Source organism: Penicillium chrysogenum (genome assembly GCF_028827035.1).
Source record: "Penicillium chrysogenum strain IBT 35668 chromosome Unknown utg000002l_segment0_segment0, whole genome shotgun sequence".
Taxonomy (NCBI): Eukaryota; Fungi; Ascomycota; class Eurotiomycetes; order Eurotiales; family Aspergillaceae; genus Penicillium; species Penicillium chrysogenum.
The window spans coordinates 6,760,982-6,773,917 of record NW_026622750.1 but is presented as its reverse complement, the minus strand read 5'-3'; the positions used below and the strand labels follow the sequence as shown (position 1 = coordinate 6,773,917).

The following is a 12,936-nucleotide window of genomic DNA, read 5'->3' as shown; positions in this document are numbered from 1 at the left end:
TCTTGAAAATCAATGTCATTACCTGGATGATCTTGTCGCAATGCTGTGGAATGCTGTAGATTGCTGTAGATCCCTCTCTTCATAGGCGCCTGAATGAGCTTTCCATCTAGCCAGACTTGCGCGCAGTGGACAGAATAGCCATCCATTCGGTATCGATGTTCCCATACCCGTAACTGTCTTCCAAGTACTTCTCTATCGCCGGACGAACCTTATCCTGGTGTTCCTCCCGTTGCTTGTCAGTCCAAAAGGTCTTTACCATCGTGGGAATCATCAACATGGTCATGTCAACGAAGATAGGGGATGTGATGGTCAGTTTTGTCGTTGTTGGACGGACGTCGATGTCCTGAAACCCACGTTCCTCTAGCTGGGTCTCGATCCAAGCCTTTGAGTCCCATTGCCCATCAGTCAAGGCGGCCAAGAGCTTTGGCGTCTCTGGAAAAGACAGATTGCCTGGCATGCTTTCAATTGCTGCTCGGGCGACGGCAATCCAGCCGGCTGCTTCATGTCAGTATATCTGGTTATGTGAAAGAAACGTTCCGATACTCACGCTCGATCCAGGTCGAGAAAGCAATAGTTCCGCCGGGCTGCAGCATTCGGACGGTTTCTAGTGGTTTTTATTAGCCTTGAATATAATAAGGAAGTAAGCAAAGACATCCTTACCATCGAGAGCCTTAAGAGACTCAGGTAGTGCCATATAGGCTGTAGAAGATAGTAGTTAGCCACAGTCGAATGAGATTAGAGTGCGCCCAGAAACCAACTCACCGAAAGCAGTGAAGATATGAGAGAATTGAGCGCTAGCTAGCTCGGGTTTCTGCGCATCCACGATCTTTGCCTCCGCGTTCGGCCAACCCTCTTCTTGCATACGGTGCGTAGTGGACTCGATCATTGGCGACGATATGTCTCCGCAAGTCAACTTCCACATCTTCTTGACAGAGTCATCAAGCTTATCGTTGAGTGCGCTAGATATAACGCCAGTGCCGCAGGCATTGTCAAGGACTACTAGGTGCTGAGCAGGGTTGGCCTTGGACTCGGCGGCAACCTTGGTCTGGTCAACCAGCATTTCAGCGAATGGGCGAGTGACCATCTCCCCGCGTTTGAATGAACTAGCATAGACTTTACTCTTGAAGAAAGCCTGCAATGCGGGTTCCTCAGGCATGGTTGGTAAAACTGTAAGGTGGTTGGGTACCGTGTTGAATGAAGATGATAGATGAGGATGTCTGTTTAGACGAAAGCTTCGAGTGATGTTACGGAAAGTCGATATCATGGGAAGATAATCTTCTTGCTGGGCTTAAATGGCCCTTTGAACGATTTGGAGTTGCTCTAGACTTCCCATAGCCATATAGAAAGTGTCCGCGAAAGTATCCGCGAAAGTGTCCGCGAAAGTGTCCGAGAATGTCTCCGCGAGTGGATTTCAGGCGAGTGATTTCTAAAATTATACCTTGAACGTGTTGATAGTAACTCAAATCGCCTCACTGACCGTAAGTCCATGGCAATGATTGGTTGAGTGCGAAACTTGCGCAGTAGGTAGCCTCCAAGGTTCCTCTTAGTATATCGTAATCATGTTGGCAAAAGAGGAGGCCTGCAGAGTCAAAATAAAAGCGGTGGACTCATTGGCTGGTATTTCATATCAACTGCAAATCTGAGTTTCCAAATGCCAGCCAATAAATAAAGCCAATGAATTGAGATATTTGATTTCAAGTCGCCGAGTGCCATTTTTTGTATACTTCGATATCACGTGAGAACAAAGCCCCCGCGCTGACATCAGCAAAACGACGCCAGTCCCAAATGGGCAAACCATCAACAGCGGATGCGGCAAAACAATCAATCCCCTCCACTTCCCACCTGGCCGACCTATGCACTCTGCTAGCGAGCAGAACGCCGTTTCGGAGTCGCAACCATGAGGATTACTGAAATTGTCATAGATGTGAGGCTCAACATTGCCCCATAGTCATTCACTGCGCTAACAAGGTCGTCAGGGCTTCAAATCGTACGCTGTGCGTACGGTGATCTCGGGATGGTATGCAATCCTCCGAATCCAAGCATGAACAAATCATGGCGTTAGAAGGGTTTGAGCGTGATGGGATTTACTAATCGCGCAATGTAGGGACGAAGCCTTTAACTCGATCACCGGCCTGAACGGCAGTGGTAAATCCAACATCCTCGATGCCATTTGCTTCGTGCTTGGTATCACCAACATGACCACAGTCCGCGCGCAAAACCTCCAAGATCTTATCTACAAGCGTGGCCAAGCCGGTGTCACGAAAGCCAGCGTTACAATCGTTTTCGACAACCGGGATACCGCGAAGTCGCCGATCGGATTTGAGGAGTATGCGAATATTTCCGTCACTCGACAGATTGTGCTAGGCGGCACAAGCAAATACTTGATCAACGGCCACCGCGCGCAACAGCAGACTGTTCAGAACTTGTTCCAGAGTGTTCAGCTGAACATCAACAACCCCAACTTCCTCATTATGCAAGGTCGCATTACAAAAGTCCTGAATATGAAATCAGTCGAAATCCTGTCGATGATCGAGGAGGCAGCTGGTACACGAATGTTTGAGGATCGAAGAGAGAAAGCGAACAGGACAATGGGGAAGAAAGAGCTGAAGCTGCGGGAGATCGAAGAGCTGCTGAAGGAAGAGATCGAACCTAAGCTTGAGAAGCTCCGGTCAGAGAAGCGAGCCTTCCTCGACTTCCAACAGACGCAGAATGACCTCGAGCGCTTGACTCGACTTGTTGTAGCCCATGACTATGTTCGTGGCGGCGAGCGGCTAAGAGTTGCAGGCGAAGAGTGCGAAAACAAACGTAACAAAGCGCAGGCACTCGAAGATAACGCGCACAAACTCAAAAGTGAGATTGCCCATTTAGAGGAGGACGTGAAACGGGTGCGCGCAGCTCGCGACAAGGAACTCCGAAAAGGAGGCAAATTCCAGGGGCTTGAAGATGAGGTCAAGAACTACTCGCACGAGTTGGTCCGACTGACCACAGTCTTTGATCTGAAGAATGCAAGCATGGACGAAGAGAAAGAGAAACGACGGACCATTCAAAATACTGTCACTGATCTTGAGAAAATCTTGAAGGAGAAGCGCAAGATCTATGAGAAGCTACAGGCTCAGTACGATACCGCCAAGGCCGGGTTGGACGCACAAAATGTGGAAGTGGAGCAAAAGGAGGAACTGCTCCAGACATTGCAGACTGGTGTCGCCTCGAAGGAGGGCCAGGAGAGTGGTTACCAAGGTCAATTGCAAGATGCCCGGAACCGTGCAAGCAATGCCGCCACAGAACAAGAGCAAGGGAAGCTCAAAATCAACCATCTTGAGAAGCGCATCAAGGAAGAGGAGCCTCGCGCAAAGAAGGCAAAGGAGCAAAACTTGGGGCTTCTGCGTGACCTCGAAGGGTTGAAGTCTCAAGCCAACAAGCTGGAGTCCGAGCTGACCCGGCTTGGGTTCGAGCCTGGGAAGGAGGAGCAGATATATCAGGAGCAGACCGAGCTTCAACGCGATATTCGTGACCTCCGCCAGCGAGCTGATGAGCTCAAGCGGCAGGCAGCGAACATCGATTTCAATTACGCAGACCCTTATCCCAACTTTGACCGGTCCAAGGTCAAGGGTTTGGTTGCTCAACTTTTCACCCTCAACAAGGACCAGGTTCCGGCTGCAACTGCTCTGGAGATCTGCGCCGGTGGTCGTCTTTACAATGTGGTTGTAGACAGCGCAGAGACCGGCACACAGCTGCTTCAGAAAGGCAAGCTGCGCAAGCGAGTGACTATCATTCCCCTAAATAAGATTTCCGCCTTCAAGGCCTCCGTGGAAAAGATCGGAGCTGCACAGAACCTTGCCCCTGGCAAGGTTGACCTTGCTCTGTCCTTGGTTGGGTACGACGAGGAAGTTCTAGCGGCGATGAACTATGTATTCGGAAACACCCTTATCTGTGATGATGCCGACACAGCCAAGAAGGTAACATTTAACCCGTCAGTTCGGATGAAGAGTGTCACGCTGGAGGGCGATGTGTATGATCCGTCCGGAACACTTTCCGGTGGAAGCTCCCCCAACTCCAGCGGTGTTCTTGTGACCTTGCAAAAGCTTAACGATATCACCAAGGAGCTGCGGAGCAAAGAACGACAGCTCGCGACTTTGGAGGATCACATGAAGAGGGAAAAGAAGAAGCTCGATTCCGTCCGCTCTATCAAACAAAATCTTGATCTGAAGAACCACGAGATTAAGCTTACCGAGGAGCAAATTAACAGCAACTCTTCGTCTTCGGTATGTTTTTGTCCTAATCTGTTCTCCCAATTCGCTGTTAACCCCAACTAGATCATCCAAGCTGTTGAGGAGATGAAATCAAACATTGAACAACTCAAGAATGACATCGCCGACGCAAAATCTCGCCAGGCCGAAGCATCCAAGGATATCAAGCGAATCGAGAAAGACATGAGTGAATTCAGCGACAACAAGGATAGCAAGTTGGAGGAACTGCAGACAACGCTCGATAAACTCAAGAAGAGCTACGCCAAAAATTCTAGCTCGGTCAAAGAGCTGCAGAAGGAATTGCAGACTTCCAGACTAGACTCAGAACAAGTTGGAAGCGACTTGTCCGCGGCTGAGGAGCAATTGGTCGAGTCAGAAAATACCCTTAGCGCCCAAGTACAAGAGATTGAATCACAAAAACGGGAGCAAGCGAGGCTGAAGGTTTGTGATGTCTTTGCAACACTACTCAATAACCATATCACTGACAATTCTAGGATGCCCATGACATCGCACAGGCTCAGCTCGATGACGAGCGGGCCAAGTTGACCGGCTTTGACGAGGAGTTGCGAGAATTAGAAGAAGCCATGAAGAGCAAATCCTCTCAGATCACCGAGGATGCACTAGAGGCGCAGAAGCTTGGCCATCAGCTCGAAAAGCTCCAAAAGGACCAGTACACTGCCAGTCAGGCTGTGGCTCACATGGAACAAGAACATGAGTGGATTGCAGATGAGAAAGAAAACTTCGGACGCGCCAACACTCCCTACGATTTCCAGAACCAGAACATTGCCGAGTGCAAGTCTACCCTACGCAACTTGACTGAGCGATCCCAAGGCATGAAAAAGAAAATCAATCCGAAGGTCATGAACATGATTGACAGCGTCGAGAAGAAGGAGGCTGCCCTTAAGAACATGATGAAGACTGTCATTCGTGACAAGCGAAAAATCGAGGAGACCATCATGAACCTGAACGAATACAAAAAGGAAGCTCTCCATAAGACGTGGGTCAAGGTGAATGGCGACTTCGGACAGATCTTCAACGAGCTCCTACCGGGAAGTTTTGCCAAGCTCGACCCTCCCGAGGGCAAAGATATCACGGATGGTCTCGAGGTGAAGGTGTCCCTGGGCAAGGTCTGGAAGCAGAGTTTGACAGAACTGAGTGGTGGCCAACGTTCGCTCATCGCTCTCTCATTGATCATGGCGCTCTTGCAATTCAAGCCCGCTCCAATGTACATTCTGGACGAGGTCGACGCCGCGCTCGATCTGTCACACACGCAAAACATTGGTCGACTGATCAAGACCCGTTTCAAGGGATCTCAGTTCATTGTCGTCTCGTTGAAGGATGGCATGTTCCAAAATGCCAACCGCATTTTCCGCACGCGGTTCAGCGAAGGTACCAGTATTGTTCAGGCGTTGACTCCAGCGGATTTGAAATAAGCATGCACATGAGCTTGGTTGTCTATAGTTTCTTTCTTGGTGTGTTGGTCCGGTGGAGTGTGAGATTATTATGTCTGGCCTTTGGTGTTTGGTTGTTTTTGGATGGGAATGGGTCTCTATTTTATGAATCATGCATGGTAAAGACTATTTCAATTTTCTTCATGGGTATCCATACAAGTGTACAATCTCAGTGTACAATATAAGTGTCGCTCAAGACAAACTTCCAAACTTGGAAACTCCGGTACCCGGCACGTGCCCGACCCTCGACCTGATCCGTGCCACCTTCCAACGCGCATTGCGATTTCATTAAATTACCCCCATTGCGCCCATACCTAAAGCACCTCGCCTAGGCATCACTTATATTAACTCATATTCAACTCGACGTCTTGCCTTCCCCAGGACCGTTACAGCCAGATATCGTCACCGGGGACCCTGAACACCTGCCTCTACTTGCGCTCCGCCAACACAAGATGTCAGACGAGGAACCTTCGCTGAACATACCGTCACTTTTGACCTTAGCGGTTGTATCATACTTTGTTATCCGGTGGTTCTTTAATCGCGATGAAAGCGCCGCGGGTGGAAGCCGAGGTCGGGGGGCGTGGCAATGTTGTCGATCCGGCGCAGGTGGAACAGATCGCGCAGATGTTCCCTCAACTAAGCACTCGAGATATAATGTGGGATCTGCAGCGTAATGGGGGCAGTGTGGCCGCAACGACAGAGAGGATTCTGACTGGACGGGGGTTGGAAACGGTACGTCCTGCGCTGTCATCGCATTTCCCCGCCTTATTTTTATTCGAGACAACTTGACTTGATTGCGGGCTGCAAATATCGACTTCGAATTTATATAGAACATTGACTAATCTGTTCTCTTAGCCCCCTCCTTCGTTTCAACCTCAGGTCGCAATCCCCCCAACCAACATTCCGCCGACCCAGACCGCTACGGCCGCATCCGCGCCCAAAGCGGACGCACAGGACTTGATATCTCGGTATAATCTGAGCGCAAAGGCTGAGAGCCCTCCTGCAGAGTCACATTCCGAGGTACCTTCCAAGTCCACCTGGTCTCAGAATAAGGAAGAGCGCCAGCGGATACTTCAGAAGCGCCGGGATGATATGATTTTAGCGGCGCGAAGGAAGATGATGCAAAAGAACCTGGGCGATGCCCAATGATATGAGAATTTTCACGCTCGCCTGTCGACATTTTGACTCTGTACACTGCTTTTGACGTCGATAAGTCTGGCTAAACCCGGCACAATGTTTCCCGGAGGCCGATATAACCTCTCCGCTCTTTCGGTTTTGTTCTGGCATCATTCCTCTTCGTTTGTATTAAAGCGCTCGCATGCTGTATGGTGTTAGTTAAATTGGAACAGTTTCGATTATAACCGTTGGTCATTGGATTGCGGAGGGTATATTGGATTATATACATGAAAGTCGTTTTGGGCATTGGTCTGCGTCACATATGCACCGAATAACTCCAAATGAAAGATACCCCCAAAACAGGAAAAGAAACGTCTTAAATGCCTAGAACTCCATGTAATCTTCTTCTTCGTCATCGTCCTGAGTCCCGTCGTAGCCACCGTTTGCTCTCTGCTCGGCCATCTGCTCGCGCCGGGCCTGTTCCTTGGAGGACCCAATTCTCCTATGAGCCAGTTAGCAACGAAGTATCCCATATACTCGGATATGCAAGTGTCCGAGAAAAACGTCAAACATACCTAAGACCATCCACCACACCCGTGATAAATCCTCGGTCCTCTCCCAGCTCCATAGAACCGACACCCGTCAAAGCAACACCGCCACCACCGGTTGCCGCAGCATCCAGCACATCAACGCCAGACCTCATTTTCGCCATGCGCACCTCACGCAGGTCCTTCAGCAGCCTCCGTATCTGATCCGGATCCACGAGATCATCACTCGCGGCGTCAAGCAGCAGATTCCCAACCTCAACCCAGTGAAACGGTAGTGAAGGGGGATCTCTAGAAGATGCTACGGTCTGGGCTGTGTTCTGATGTAGGAAAGGCGGCGCGGCATAATACCGATTCCCATCTGGTGTATACTGTGGCCGAGCAGACGGCAGGGCATCGCGGTCCAAAATGCTAGGTTGACCAGGCAGGGGAGGAGGTGGGGAGAAAGCGTTTTTGTAATCTTGGTGCTGGGATTCGACTTCGAGGATGAGAGCTAACGGTTCTGGGTGTAACCATGTTGGTGGGATGATGTTTGCGCGGCGTTGGCGTTTAAGGAGGAGCGCGAGCCAGAGAGGGAGGGAAGCACGTCGGGGCGGAATGAGAGGTTCAATGGGTCCCTGGGGATAATTAGCTTTGAAAAGTTCAGATGAAGCAGTTCGGAGGCGCATTCACTCCTAGTAGTTCGAGGCCTTCTAGACGCTGGCGAGGCACAATAGTCACCGTTTCCATCTCCGCCAGGAAGGCGATCTCTGACGCCGTAACGCCCCGAGGAAGAGGGAAAGCCATTGAGGGTGTGAATAGGAAGGCGGATGCGATTTCAATTAATCACGAGGGTCGCGATCTCATCGTTTTTCTGAGGATGATACAGGTCGTCTTGATCGTGACCTTGACCTCGACCGTTTGCTTTGCGTTCCTTTCCTTTCCTGTCTTTTATTCTTATTTGACAATCGCGTATTTTCTCTTCAAATGCGCAATTGGCTATTATTGAACTTCTTCTTTCATGTCGCGTCGTGATGGCGACCTCGAAACGGTCGAAACGTTTGAAACGTTTGCATCGGTCGAGCTCCGCAGCCGATGACTGGGACGACCCGGTGCCCGATGGATTGAAGATCACTTGGCAACGGTACCTGCTTGCTGCGACTGATTATTTGCGCAGCATGGCCAATCCTCCAGAATCAGATCTCAGCCGGAGTGCTCGATGGTTGGTTCCGTTTTGCTTGGTCTTGGTTCCTCTCTGGGTGAGTCTCGTCAACAAGGCTGTCCCAGAGCCCTACCTCGACGAAGTCTTCCATGTCCCGCAAGCACAAGCATACTGGTCGCATAAGTGGACACAATGGGATCCGAAGCTTACAACACCACCGGGTCTATATCTGTGCTCATACATAATCTTCGCTATTGTGTTGCTGCTACGCGGGTCCCCAACAAAGCTCACTCCGGATGTCCTGCGCATGACGAACGTTGGTGCCACGACTGTTGTCTTCCCCTGGAGACTGCAAAAGTTGCTTGATACCCTACAGAGGACGACAAATACTCGACCGCTGGGAGCCAATGTGTCTCATACCGTGCTGAACATCTGCTTGTTTCCTCCGCTGTTCTTCTTCTCTGGTCTCTACTACACAGATGTTCTTGCTCTGCTGGCTGTCGTGGAGGCGTACAATTGGGACCTGAAGAGAGACACAGAGGGACACCACCAAGGCGACTCCGGAAAAGACAAAGAAGAAGGGCCTAGCAATGGCATTCTGGAGACATTGGGATTCTTGGCCTTCGCGCTGGCTGCACTGGTCTTCCGACAGACCAATATCTTCTGGGTCTCTGTTTTCCTAGGTGGACTTCAGGTGCTCCGCAAGATTCGAAAGTCTGCCACGCCTTGCATGTCATCCAAAGTGTCTACTATTGTGAAGCAAGGCCTGCAGAATGAGGTGTATGATCCTCTCGTTTCGGAGGCTTCCTTGGAAGGTAAATTGATCTCTTTTTACATACAATATAAAGCAAACCGGGACCCATTCTAACCTAGTATATAGATTATCTGAAGACCGCCATCTCACTTGCAACTGTCGGCCTGAAGAAGCCTTTCTCTCTCCTTGTTTCTCTTATTCCCCACATCATCGTCCTTGCGGCCTTTGGTGCGTTTGTGCTTTGGAACAACGGAGTTGTCCTAGGTAAGAGTGGCTTGTTTTATTACATTAAATACAATTTTGACTAACCCTTGCTATTCAATAGGTCACAAGGAGTTCCATACCGCGGGTATCCATCTCGCTCAGATGCTCTACATCTGGCCGTATTTCACCTTCTTCTCATGGCCTCTCTTCATCCTTCCCTTGGTCAACATTCTCGCCCTTAAGCCACTCCCTAAATATTTGAACCTCGGCTTCCCGCCTAAACAGATGAAATATCCCAAACTCAAAGCAGCCCTGGTTGTGATCCCGCTTATGCTTGCCGTGGTCCACTTCAACACCATTGTGCACCCATTCACCCTTGCTGATAACCGGCACTATGTGTTCTACGTGTTCCGCATTCTTCTGCTTCACCCAGCAGTCAAGTATGCTGCAGTGCCAGTCTATTTCCTCTGCGGATGGGTCGTGATCTCCGCCTTCGGATTTACCACCATTCAACGTCCGCCCAAAGCCCTGCGAGTTCAGCAATCTGCTTCAGCTGCGCCCCAAGCTCCAGTCCCGGCCCCGGCTCCAGCTCCAGCAGCTCAAGAGCCCAAATCCACTTCGTCTTCTGTGCGCAAGCCTCTACAAGCGCACCAACAGCCACCAAAGGGGACGAAGAAGCCCAACCGGCCCAGTAACAAGAAGCCCAAGAAGGCCGATCCACCAGCAGAGACCAAGAACACTGACACAAGCGAGCTACCAGCAGGGATTACGGATCCAAAAGATCCCGCGGTCCTAGCTAGGGTCCAGCAACACATACTCACGCGGCAGAGAGAATTGCTGGAGGCACCGCGCGTTAGCTTCGTCCTTGTTTGGCTGGCGGCTACTTCCCTGTCCCTCATCACAGCACCCCTTGTTGAACCCCGCTACCTCATCATCCCTTGGGTTATGTGGCGTGTGCATCTTCCTCCACTGCCATGTCTGTTCAGGGACCGAGAAACTCGCCCCCGCACAGAGGAAGCTAAGCGTCGCTCGGACCTCATTGTCAACTTGCCTAAGTTTGTGGAAACGGTCTGGTTCTTGATCATCAATCTGATCACTGGGTATGTCTTCCTGTACAAGGGCTTTGAGTGGCCGCAGGAGCCTGGCAAGACTCAGCGCTTCATGTGGTGATATTCCTGCTCTTTTACTCTTTAATATTCCTTTTGACCTACCTTGGTTTGGCCATTTGTACAATAGAAAATGTATACTTGCTTGACTACTCATTCAATGGTCTTTTTCTGTGGCGGCCGTGCATAAAAATGATCGTAATTTATATAAGGATAGGTAAACAGGAACGGTCGGTCCACTAGTTGTTCTAAGTCTGGTTGATAGAAAATCCATCGATATTAGGAGCTATATTGTAGATCTGTAGATCCTGTCTTTCATGGAAAAAAGAAAGGAGTAATATCTACATATCCCGTATTCCATTAAGCCATTTACCAGAAATGAGACATACTCAGCGCCAATTATACCTACTGCTGACCCTTCCACGCGCTATATTTGCGGTAAATATCATGGCGGAAGGTTTGCTTCAGATCGGCCATCAAGTCTCCATCGACCGGCAGCACAGCCTGGATAGCGCCAACGCCACAGAGGTTGTTCTTCCGATCAATGAACCAAGTGAGCGTCAAGCCACCGCCCCAAGTCAACGTCCGCTCGCCATACCAGCCATCAACATCCTCAAGCGTCAACAAACCGCCCAACCCATAGCCAACCTTCGTTTCCGGGTCTGTCCCGACGCGGAAAAAGGGCCCTAGAGGACTAGCAAGCGCAGCTCGGTGGCTTGCCGCCGCTTCAGGACCAAGGTGTTGCTGGAACATATTGTCGACGGCAGCTGGCTTGAGCAACATGCCATCATTAGCCAGCAGCGAGCGCAGAATTTTAACAAAATCCAAGCCGGTCAAGAACAACCCGTGACCACCAAAGGCACCACGGCCCCGCAAGTTCATCTCGCCGCCACCGCCGATCACGGCACTACCAAGGGCACCGGGGTCGCTGGGGTTAAGGTCGACGAGACGGGCTCGCAGATCCTCACGGGTAACAGGGTAGAACTGAGAATCTGTAATACCGAGCGGATCAAAGATGCGCTTCTGCATGAACTCCATCAAGGTGCCACCAGTGACGCGCTCCACCACACGGCCAGCCCAGTCAAGACCGGGCCCGTACATCCAGCCGGTACCAGGCTGGAAGCTGAGCGGGTAGGTGAACATCTCCTCAACGAGACGAGGTTTTTCATTCTCAGGATTGGCATACTGCGCACGCCACTTGGCGATGGACGGGTCCAGGAAATGGTAGGAGGTGCCCGAGCTGTGTGTAAGCAGCATCTTGAGGGTGATGGGGCGGGCTGGTGGATCGTCCAGCGGGCTTTCATCGTCGGTAAAGCCAGTGAGGACATACTTTGCCGCGAGCTCTGGGGCGATAGAGGACAGATCGCCGTCTAGGCTTAGTAGGCCATCTTCGACGCACTGGAGGGCGGCGATGGTTGTGATCAGTTTTGTGGCTGAGGCTAGGTACAGCACATCATCGAGCTGCTGTGGTTGCTTCTCGCCTGAGAGTAGCGTGCGCTCTCCGGTTGCCTTGTTGTAGACGAAGTGGCCTTGGGCATCAGTGGCACAGACTACAGCGCCGTTGATCTTGCCTGTGTCGATGGCGGCTTGGAAGGTAGTGTCCATGTTTCTTTTGGAGAGAATAATAGAATGATATTGAGAGAAAGGGGGTCGAGAGACAGGCAGGAGGGGGTTTAAATAATAATCAGCTATGTACAACACATCGAGAGGATCAGATCGGGGTCTCTTTTTGGTGAAGTACGATGGCTGCCTTAGGGCTGACAGCCCCGCCTGAGGTCAATCATAGACCAATCACCATACATAACCTGAGAGCGTGTGATTCGGCCTCCAATTGAGGCTAAATCCAACTTCATGGCCATACATTTCGCCCTTTGGGGTATATGGTCAACTGAAAATAGTATACAAAGAAGATTAGCGTGGCCCCTGGGGGCACTAAGGATGACTCGCATAATCAAAGAGGAGCTACCTATTTCTTTTCTCTCTTTTTTCCCTTCACGCAAGCTCAGGGATCCATAGTTCTAGAGTACGAGCTTTTAAGTACTACGTTGTACTAACGTCCACAGGCGTATGCTCAAGTGGTGGTGGTGCCATCGCCGTTCGCTCTCCGCGTTGTCAGTACCAGCGAGCTGTAAGCGCCCACCGGTGGTAGAGGCGTACAGCTGATATTTTGCTGGCTGCGGAGCTGGGTCTGGAGCTGGTTTCTGGAGCTGGTTTCTGGAGCTGGTTTCTGGAGCTGGTTTCTAGTGCTAGTTTCTGGAGTCTGGTTTCTAGTGCTGGTTTCTGGAGCTGGTTTCTAGTGCTGGTTTCTAGAGTCTGGTTTCTAGTGCTGGTTTCTAGAGTCTAGTTTCTGGAGTCTGGTTTCTAGAGTCTGG

The 12,936-nt window shown here is 50.7% G+C and overlaps 6 protein-coding genes across 6 annotated transcripts; 3 read left to right on the top strand and 3 right to left on the bottom strand.

Moving 5' to 3' along the window:
• Positions 1 to 106: 106 nt before the first annotated feature.
• On the bottom strand, positions 107 to 1,156 carry gtmA (gliotoxin thiomethyltransferase; the record flags this gene model as incomplete). Its single annotated transcript, XM_056711553.1, has 4 exons — positions 107 to 495; positions 548 to 604; positions 661 to 699; positions 763 to 1,156. The coding sequence occupies 4 exons, from the start codon at positions 1,154 to 1,156 to the stop codon at positions 107 to 109; spliced, it is 879 nt and encodes a 292-aa protein (XP_056569974.1).
• A 741-nt stretch (positions 1,157 to 1,897) lies between these two features.
• Positions 1,898 to 5,680, top strand: N7489_005800 (condensin subunit SMC2; the record flags this gene model as incomplete). The annotated part of the gene is made up of 5 exons (XM_056711552.1): positions 1,898 to 1,924; positions 1,977 to 2,017; positions 2,105 to 4,262; positions 4,314 to 4,688; positions 4,742 to 5,680. The coding sequence occupies 5 exons, from the start codon at positions 1,898 to 1,900 to the stop codon at positions 5,678 to 5,680; spliced, it is 3,540 nt and encodes a 1,179-aa protein (XP_056569973.1).
• Positions 5,681 to 6,241: 561 nt separating this feature from the next.
• Positions 6,242 to 6,847, top strand: N7489_005799 (CUE domain-containing protein; the record flags this gene model as incomplete). The annotated part of the gene is made up of 2 exons (XM_056711551.1): positions 6,242 to 6,430; positions 6,554 to 6,847. The coding sequence occupies 2 exons, from the start codon at positions 6,242 to 6,244 to the stop codon at positions 6,845 to 6,847; spliced, it is 483 nt and encodes a 160-aa protein (XP_056569972.1).
• Positions 6,848 to 7,198: 351 nt separating this feature from the next.
• Positions 7,199 to 8,145, bottom strand: psf2 (DNA replication protein PSF2; the record flags this gene model as incomplete). Its single annotated transcript, XM_056711550.1, has 3 exons — positions 7,199 to 7,316; positions 7,390 to 7,976; positions 8,032 to 8,145. The coding sequence occupies 3 exons, from the start codon at positions 8,143 to 8,145 to the stop codon at positions 7,199 to 7,201; spliced, it is 819 nt and encodes a 272-aa protein (XP_056569971.1).
• Positions 8,146 to 8,372: 227 nt separating this feature from the next.
• Positions 8,373 to 10,628, top strand: alg10 (dolichyl-P-Glc:Glc(2)Man(9)GlcNAc(2)-PP-dolichol alpha-1,2- glucosyltransferase; the record flags this gene model as incomplete). The annotated part of the gene is made up of 3 exons (XM_056711549.1): positions 8,373 to 9,315; positions 9,381 to 9,518; positions 9,580 to 10,628. The coding sequence occupies 3 exons, from the start codon at positions 8,373 to 8,375 to the stop codon at positions 10,626 to 10,628; spliced, it is 2,130 nt and encodes a 709-aa protein (XP_056569970.1).
• A 341-nt stretch (positions 10,629 to 10,969) lies between these two features.
• Positions 10,970 to 12,169, bottom strand: N7489_005796 (serine hydrolase domain-containing protein; the record flags this gene model as incomplete). The annotated part of the gene is made up of 1 exon (XM_056711548.1): positions 10,970 to 12,169. One exon carries the CDS (start codon positions 12,167 to 12,169, stop codon positions 10,970 to 10,972), a length of 1,200 nt encoding a protein of 399 aa, XP_056569969.1.
• Between the last annotated feature and the right edge of the window lie 767 nt (positions 12,170 to 12,936).